The sequence below is a fragment of the Lycium barbarum genome, chromosome 3, assembly GCF_019175385.1.
Source record: "Lycium barbarum isolate Lr01 chromosome 3, ASM1917538v2, whole genome shotgun sequence".
Classification (NCBI taxonomy): Eukaryota; Viridiplantae; Streptophyta; class Magnoliopsida; order Solanales; family Solanaceae; genus Lycium; species Lycium barbarum.
The window spans coordinates 140,239,526-140,249,605 of record NC_083339.1 but is presented as its reverse complement, the minus strand read 5'-3'; the positions used below and the strand labels follow the sequence as shown (position 1 = coordinate 140,249,605).

The 10,080-nt window shown below is 33.2% G+C and overlaps 1 protein-coding gene across 1 annotated transcript; it reads right to left on the bottom strand.

The window, feature by feature from the left end:
- Positions 1–1,382: 1,382 nt before the first annotated feature.
- Positions 1,383–2,927, bottom strand: LOC132631477 (uncharacterized). Its single transcript, XM_060347054.1, has one exon. It carries the CDS (start codon positions 2,925–2,927, stop codon positions 1,383–1,385), a length of 1,545 nt encoding a protein of 514 aa, XP_060203037.1.
- Positions 2,928–10,080: the final 7,153 nt, after the last annotated feature.

Below are 10,080 nucleotides of genomic sequence, written 5' to 3'. Positions count from 1 at the left end.
CTCGTGCATGTGTCATTACCTCTTTCGCCGAGTCCTGGGCCGGTATATATCGTGCGCATGGTTCGCCGGGTCCCTTGCTTGAGGGTCGGGTGCCATATATGTATTCCGGAGTATGATGTGTTACGGTGTTATGATGTGTTCATGGTTCGCCGAACCATATATGTGTATATGTATATTTTTGATCTTGTGATGTGATATTATGATGTGTGACGGAGATTACGGAGCAAATCTTCTGGAGTATGATGTGTGTGGCGCCAAAGGCAGGGTGGCGCCACGTTCCCCGGGTCCCGCAAGGGGCCGGATACCGTTCCTGGCATGCATGATTCGTGTTTCCAGTAAGTTGTTTTTATTATTCTCCATATCGTGCTTATTGTCTGTACTAATCTTCTGCACGTTCCGCAGCAATATAAAAATATGTTATATATGGATCGGGCTGAACGTTCCTCGGCACTAATATGTTATATATGGATCGGGCCGAACGTTCCTCGGCACTAATATGTTATATATGGATCGGGCCGAACGTTCCTCGGCACTAATGTGTTATATATGGATCGGGCCGAACGTTCCTCGGCACTAATACGTTATATATGGATCGGGCCGTACGTTACTCGGCACTATTATGTTACATATGAATCAGTTATATGTATATGCATATGATGACATACGATGTTGGCACGCATGGTCTGTGTTTGGAAAGTAAGCATTTTGGCACTCTGGATGATCTACCTATTTTCTGTACTTCTTCTGACATATGACATCGGTACACACGATTTGCGTTCTGAAAAATAAGCATTTTGGTATTCTGAAAATGTACTTACTTTTATACTGCTTGTTTCGATTATGGTTCTGTTTTCTGTATTCCATGCTTTACATACTCAGTACATATTCCGTACTGACCCCCTTTTCTTCGGGGGCTGCATTTCATGCCGCGCAGCTACACCCAGATGAGTAGAAGCCATTATAGAAGATGTTCCAGCGGCGTTGGCAAGCTCTATTTGCTCCTGGAGTGCTGCCGAGTCAGAGTATATGTGCTATGATTTCTGATTAATGTTAGAGACTTTGCAGACAGAGTCGTGGGTATAGAATGTCAGTTTTGTAAGCGGCTCCATCAGCCGATATGTCATTCTGTGTTATGTGATAAATTCTACATGATTACAGACTTTGTTTGATTTGAGAATAACGATGAAAAAGAATATTTCTGAAAGTTGTACTATGTATTTCATCTTTGTTTGATTTAAAAGTCTAAGAAGATTATGTGTGCACTAAGGGTCTGAGGGTTCGCTCGGCCCTAAGTAAGGGTCGGGTGCCCATCACACCCTAGGGAGATTAGGGTGTGACAAAATGCAACATGTAGATAAACTCATAAGATCTAATATCTTCCACTAGACTTTTTGCCATTGCTTTCTCAGGATAATTTGCACCCTCATTTGCAAGAACTCCAAGTACATGCACAATTGATGAGAATAAGGAAATGAAGTTACGTACCGTCTTAAAATGAGATCCCAACGGGTATCACCAGGCCTTTGAAGTCCAAGTTCTTGATTTAATCCACTTCCCGTATGAACTTCACCGAGCACTAGTAATTCCTCTAATTTTTCAGCTTGATCATCTCGAAGCATCTCGCTACGCTTAAAAGAACCTCCAACGATATTTAAAACATTGGCAAGAATGTCAAAAAAATTATTCACATCATGATGTTTTTTTGCAGCGGCTACAAGAGTCAATTGCAATTGATGAGCAAAGCAATGTACACAATATGCCGAAAAATTATCTTTCAGAATCAGAGTTTTAAGACCATTAATTTCTCCTTGCATGTTACTAGCTCCATCATAACCTTGTCCCCGTATTTGAGATCGACTCAAAGAATGGTCTAAAAGCAAAGAATAGATCGCTTCTTTCAATGACTTTGCAGATGTATCTTTCACATGAACAAGACCAAGAAATCGCTCAATAACTTTACCCTCCTTGTTTACATATCTCAACACAAGAGCCATTTGTTCCTTATGAGAAACATCCTTAGACTCATCAACCAATATCCCAAAGTAATCTTCGTTCAAGTCTTCAATAATTGCATTCACTGTTTCTTTTGCACAAGAATTCACAATGTCTTTTTGGATATCGGGAGAAATCGTGGTGTTAGTTTTTGGAGCTTTTTCTAGTACCACATTTTTCACATCTTCCTTCTTATCTGCATACCACTTTAAGAGATCTAGAAAATGACCCCTTCTTGTAGAAGTTACACACTCATTGTGACCCCGGAAAGGCATTCCTTCTTTTAAAAGATACCTTATCACATCAACTGAAGCATTCAAGCGAACCCGATAATCACCTTTAAATTTCTTGTAAGGCTTATCAAATGAAGTTAGAATAGATTGTTCTTGATTCATTAAATCTAGCATCATCATGAAACATCGAGTATGAACACTATTCACTTCACCCACATGCTTTTTAAGCCATTCTATACCTTTATTCCAACTTTGAAAACCTTTTGTTGTGAAAGCATCACTTACTTTTTTTCCATATCCTCCAAGCTCATTTTTAAACAAGTAACAACATAAGCAAAATGCTGCATCTTTTTTAACACTATATTCTAACCATTGAGAATATGGATCGTCAAACCAATCGGAATTAAAACGATGCAATTCTCCTCCAATATCTCTACTTGGAAATTCAAATTCTTCAGGTTGGCAAGGTTTCTTTAGTATGTAATATCTCCTCACTCGGTCACGTATATTAGGAGAAAATTTTGACATTTGTTTTCTTTCAGCAGGATCTGATTTAAGATCCAAATCGGCCAACACTTTGTCATTATCCGCTGCATTGAAAAGATTGACAGGCGACGAATAACTTGGCAAATGAGAACTTGGCAAAGGAGAGCTAGGAGTAGTATTTGAAGGAGCTTGAGGCTTGAAGAAATTCGTGATCATCTTGACTTTTGCTTAAAGATCCTAAAAGTCAAGAAAACACAAATTACACTTCAAATTTTGGAGAGCATACAAAAGCAATATATAATCTGTTGTAGTTCACAATAGCTTTTAAAGGCTATTAACATTTAACAATCAAATAATCTTAGTGTCGACTCATCTAAAAACAATATATGCACTTCTTTAATTAATAATAGTTCACAATCTTAAAGTAATTTATTTTGCAAAAAATATCTTAAGCTTGTATACTGTGTAGTCTCATATTTCAAGAGAAACATATTGCACTCTATATAAAAATTAGAAATAAGAAAAGGACCACATACTTGTCGGCTTGTCGGGGATTTTGGTATTGAAATTTGGGAAGCAAAACAGGAAAATTTCATAAATATAGAAGGTCAAAGTGTGGGACAACCCTAGAATCAAAGATTAAAAATCAATTCTTGAATATTATAAAGCAAACAAATGAGGAAGAAGAAACGGGGAAGGAAGCATAAAAGAAAGAATATCTCATTATCTTGTACATACCAGTCGGCAGTCAGCAATCGGAGGCCCGTCGGCATCCGGTGAAAGGGGGCAACGAAGTGGTGATTTGCAGGAGAAAGATGAAAAGGAATGGTAGCTACTATGTACAAGTCGTTTGGTTTTTTGCTTTTGGGGTTGGATTTGTTAATTTTATATTTTGTACCCCCCGTGTGGGATTTCACTGGGTGGTTGTTGTTGTTGTTGTATATTTTGTACCCCCAAATCCCAATGGAAAAAGCTGCTTCGTTTGCCTTTTTGCTTTTGGGTTTGGATTGTTAATTTTATATTTTGTACCCCGAAATCCCAATGGAAAAACTGCACGGTTCAATTGTTTAATTTTTTCTAATTTTAAAAAAGAATTATAAAAGAAAATGTTGCTTTATACCAAAGAAAACAAAAAAGAAAGCAATGGGCGCTGGTGGGATTCAAACCTGCATCACGAGTGGGATAGCGCTTCGCTAGGCACTGCCCAGCCACTGAACCGTTTGCTTACTTATGTATGGGGGTTCGTAAGTAAATATTATCTATATTTACTAATTTTTCTCGTACAAATACAAGGTCTACGAAAAAGCTACTGGGTTCGGCCGAACCCCCTTATATCACTGTAGCTCCGCCCCTGCTCATCTTAGTCGGCCATTCTAATTCTTAACTGCTTTTCAAGTCTATAGCTAGTAGTAGAAATGAATCAAAAATGCAATAAAAATGATAAAAATGTCCAAAAAAAAAAAGGAGAAAAAAGATAAATAGAAATGGTGTCTATTGAGAGGTGTCACATCATCTTGTCTATGCATAGCTTTATATTATATATAGATTTCGAATTTGGGGACTGTACAGCATGCTGACTGGGAAAACTTTTTTTAAGTCTAGTAGTCTTAAAGCCTGTTTGGATGGGCTTAAAATTCAGCTTATAAGCTGCTTTTTTTAAGCCCATCCAAATGGGCCAACTTATTTTTTTGGTCTTATTTTAAGCACAAAATAGCTTATAAGCTGGCCAGCCAAACACTCAAAAAAGCTGAAAACAGCTTATAGCTGTTTTCAGCAACTTATAAGCTAAGCCAAACGGGCTCTTACAATATTTAGTAGGTGTTTGACCATAGATATTAAATTTTTTTCACTTTATTTGAAATTGTTGAAGTTGGAGTTGTGCTTAGTTATAATTTTGCAAAAAAAATATTTAGTTGTTTGAATGTACGACAAGTGGAAACAAGAGTTTAAGTATTTTCATGGCCAAATAAAGTGGGAAAAAAATCCGAAAAAATGAATAATTCTCATGGCCAAACGGGTCCTTAATATATCAAAATGTCTATTAATCTAGTGGTCATAAATATATTATGTGGGATGTTAAAATTAAAGAATTACCAAATTTAGGAGTGAGATATTACATTTTGAATAGACTAAAAAAAAAGTAAAATGAATAAATTGAAATTGAGGGAGTAGTACTTTTATTTGAAAATAAAATAACCAAAGATTCTGGTTTAACGTAAATATGGGATAAAAAACGATAGGCTGGCAAAATAAGTTTTTCTTGGAATCTGCTATAAGTTGCGTAATTTCACTTTCAACACAAGTTGTTACTCTAAGGACTTCACTTCTCTAAAGTTTTGATGAGAACAAAATTATTTTTAAATTTAAATTAATAAAAGACCTGTGATTTCTACTTCAATATTTTGGATTAATATTAGTAATAATTTATATTAAGTTTGCATCGATTGCAATAAACTTTAATGTTATAATCTATTGTACACCGAATTGAGTATCGATCTAGTGGGATTATTGTCCCTTCTCCTTCATTATGACTAAGACCGTTAAATGCATTATGTCCTCATCAATTTGACCATCCAATCTTCAGATGAGGCCAACATTATGGGACAAAAGGGAGAGAAACACACGTGAAGTTTGGCGTTGAAAATCTGAATCGCACGTGTAATCTTGATACTGATTACAGATTTATTGATGATTCATATCAGCATTAATTAAAAAGATTGACTCAATTTCATGTAATCAATAAGTACTACTACTCCACTGTTCACTTTTACTTATTCATTTTTGACTTTGCACGCCCCTTGAGATTTGATAAATGAAATATATATTTTACCATAATACTCATATTAATTGGTGTATAGTCTCATTAGACTTGTAGAATGATTTGGAAATGAATAATTAATGTAAGGGTAAAACAAGAAAAGAAATGTAAGGGTAAAACAAGAAAAGAAAAAAATCTCTTTTCTTAATATGCTAAAGTGGACAAATAAAAATAAAAATTTATTTTTAGTATAATGAATAAGTAAAAGTAAACGGAGGAAATAATAACAATCCACGTTTGCATGTATGAGAATATTGTTAACACGTGGCTTAACCCGTCAAAATACGTCAAAGAAGCTGTAACAAGAAGTTCCTTCCTCCCACTGATTTTTCAGATCACAAAAGGGCGAAAAAGAACTCACATATTAATTCGCTTAGATAAAATACAACAACATGCCCGGTGGATCCCACAAAATAATAGTAAAAAATTAAGCTTCACTATTCAATATTTTATGCTGATATTGTCAACACAGTAATTGGGCACAAAGTAAATACATATAATAATGACAGGAACCTAATGTAATTATAATGAGACTTTAAGATGAATGATTAATCCGGTCAGAAAAGGAAAGTTGTCTAACCCTACTTATAGTGGGGTGCAAAACTATACAATTTTCCATCCAATTGGAGAAGACTAAAATTTTCTTACTTTTTGGTACCACTTATCTTTGACAAAATTGTCAAGAAAAATGTTGGATAACATATCCTGCTCTAATCCAGCACAATTGATTAAATGCTAAAAATTAAGCATGCGATGGACGTGGAAGGATAACACGATTTCTCCTCACTTAAGTATAAGTTTAGGCTTCAAATTTTAGTAATCTTCTCGTGTGAATTCGAATTAGTTAGACTAGTAATCTTGAAATTTTTAGATTCTTAAAAATACAAATTAAGAAGAAGATTGAACGCCCCAATATTAAGTTAATTACAAATTGTAAAACATTATGGTTATTCGACGTATTTTACTAGAGAATTAATCCCTCCATTCACTTTTACTTATCCACTTTTGACTTTGCAAGATATTTAAGAAATAATAAATTAAGTATGTATTTTACTATAATACCCATATTTATTTTATTATAATACCCATATTAATTGATGTATAATTGTATTGAAGTCGGAAAAATGACTTGGAATGAGTAATAAATGCTAAGGGTAAAACTGGGAAAACAAATTATTTTTCTCTTGATATGGGAAAGTGGACAAGTAAAAGCGAAAATCTATTTTTGAAATGGTGACCAAGTAAAAGTGAACGGAGAGAGTAACATATATTTTACTTTTTACTTTTTGAGGTTTAAGACCAAATTAAATTAGTGCTAACTTTTACTTAATGCTACATAGGAAGAATCACAAATTATATATTCCTCGTTATTAGTTTCTATGACTTATTCAATGGAGCCTCTTTCTGTTTGGTGGTTTTGGTTTCAATACGTCGGTGTTTGATTGGACATGAAATTTAAAAATAAAAAAATAAAAACTTATAATTTAAAATAGATCATAAATATTTTAATGATTATAAATTATATCATTAAGACTAAAATTTAAATTATATTAATTTTAAATAAAACTATAATTATTTTCTTAAATACTACTCTCTGTGTTTCAATTTATCTGAACGTATTTCCTTATTAGTTCATCCAAAAAGAATGACTTCTTTTTATATTTGAAAACACTTTACCTTTATGCAATGATTTATAGTTACACAAAATATATGTGACTCATTTAGGATTACAAGTTTAAAAGTTTTCTCTTTTTTCTTAAATTTCATGTTCAATTAAATAAATTCACGTAAATTGAAACGAAAAGAATACATATTAAGAGAAAAATATGTCACCTAAATTGAGACTAGACAAGTGGCCACATGCTTTTCCAGCACGCAAAGCATCTCAACGAATACGAATCACGAGACCCTGTGATTCCACGTCATTAAAGATGAAAGGGGACCCACTTTGTCTTATGTGGCGAATTGTCGATTCTCACCACACAAGTGTACTGTTTTAGAATTGGATCCTCTTCTTTTGCAGCGTTCGTTTTCTCCGAGCAGTTGATTGGCTAACTGATTCCAAGCCCACATTGAACGGTCCCTCTTTGTTCGCTAAGGGGGCCCCATCATCTTGACTTAGAGGACCTAACTTTTGTGTAGATCGAGAAAGCCCATATTGGGTTGGACATCATTGAAGCCCAACTAACGTTGTCAGTATTAACGTGTTGTCTAGCTAATTTTATGGGGCAGATGAGACACTATCGGGTCATCTGGTACGCAGACTGAATTATCTCAAAATTATAGTCCTTGGACTAATTTATCTCATTGAGAGATGAGACAAAATAATCTCAAGTTTGATAGGATAAGGTGGAATATCACAGCATTATGTTTGGGCTTCATTTTATATTCTGTTTGGTAATCTACCAAATAGAGTATAAAATTATTCACAAACTTAATTTTATACTCCAGCTTATCCCGTGTACCAAACGACTCCTATGGGGGTCCCCGCCTCTCCTTGAGTAATACGGATTATTCTTTTCAGGGTCAATTTTGTCGCTTAATGATCAGAAATATTAGTAATTTAAACTATATAGAAGCATCGGTTTGCACCCATGCTTCGTCGTCCGTTAAGCATTAAAAAAAAAAGTGTGGTCCCTATATTAAACACCAACCAATATTAAAAAATAAAAATAAAAACACCAACCAATATTAAAAAAAAAAAAAAAAACACCAACCAATAATTAAAAAAAAAAAAAAAGTAAAAAAAGTAAAACCCACCATCTCCAAGCTCACGGGAAAAAATAATGGACCCCATATTAACAAAATTAAGCAATATAAAAAAAAGTGAATTCCATATTAAAAAAACAAACAATGTCAAAAAAAAAAAGTGCAGACTTTGTATTCGTAGCAAACACTAATATAATAAAGTTTAGATACGGAGCACAAACTACAATGTTATATTAATCGTGTTTTGAACATAGTATCCCATATTGACAAAATCAAGCAATATAAAAAAAAAGTGAATCCCATATTAAAAAAACAAACAATGTCACAAAAAAAAAGTGCAAACTTTGTATTCGTAGCACACTGATATAATAAAGTTTAGATACGGAGCACAAACTACAATGTTATATTAATCGTGTTTTGAACATAGTATTCCATATTGACAAAATCAAGCAATATAAAAAAAAAAAGTGAATCCCATATTAAAAAAATAAACAATGTCAAAAAAAAAAAATGCAGACTTTGTATTCGTAGCAAACACAATATAATAAAGTTTTAGATACGGAGCACAAACTACAATGTTATATTAATCGTGTTTTGAACATAGTATATATATATATGCATAAAAATAGTGCAAACTAATAATGTCCAAAAGGGTGGGCCCCATACTAAACAACACTAAGCAATATAAAAAAAAAAGTATATAAAGCATGGGTTTAGTGAACCCCATATTAACAAAATCAAGCAATATAAAAAAAAAAAAAAATTAACCCCATATTAAAAAAAAAAAATGTCAAAAAAAAAGTACAGACTTTATATTCGTAGTAAACACTAATATAATAAAGTTTTAGATACGAAGTACAAACTACAATGTTATATTAATCGTGTTTTGAACATAGTGTGTGTATATATATATATATATATGCATAAAAATAGTGCAAATTAATAATGTCAAAAAAAAAAAGTGCACCCCATATTAAAAAATCAAACAATATTCATGTAATTTCCAAAGTATCTTATTAAGTCAATAATGATGGATTCATTGCCACGTGTTGAGAAGATGAAGTTGAAGAGGAGTCCTTAAAAGTTTGGAAAAAAAAGAATTCTGAAGTCCCACCCATGTTTCTCCATAGTTGGAACAAAAGATGAAAGAACTTGAAAGATTCTTCTAGAATTATGTTGAGAAAAGCTAAATATCTCCATAGATTGGAAAAAAGTGCGGTCCCCATATTAAACACCAACCAATATTAAAAATAAAAAAATAAACACCAATCAATATTAAAAAAAAAAAAAAGTAAAAAAAATGGAACCCACCATCTCCAAACTCACGGAAAAAAAAAGTGCACCCCATATCCATCTCCAAACTCACGGGAAAAAAAAAAAGTGGACCCCATATTAACAAAATCAAGCAATATTCATGTAATTTCCAAAGTATCTCATTAAGTCAATAATGATGGATTCATTGCCACGTGTTGAGAAGATGAAGTTGAAGAGCAGTCCTGAAAGTTTGAAAAAAAAAGAATTCTGAAGTCCCACCCATGTTTCTCCATAGTTGGAACAACAAATGAAAGAACTGGAAAGATTCTTCTGGAATTATGTTGAGAAAAGCTAAATATCTCCATAATTTGGAAAAAAGTGTGGTCCCATATTAAACACCAACCAATATTAAAAAATAAAAAAAACACCAACCAATATTTAAAAAAAAAAAAAGTAAAAAAAGTGGAACCCACCATCTCCAAACTCCCAGGGAAAAAAAAAAGTGAACCCCGTAGTAACAAAATCAAGCAATATAAAAAAAAAGAAGTGAATCCCATATTAAAAAAACAAACAATGTCAAAAAAAAAA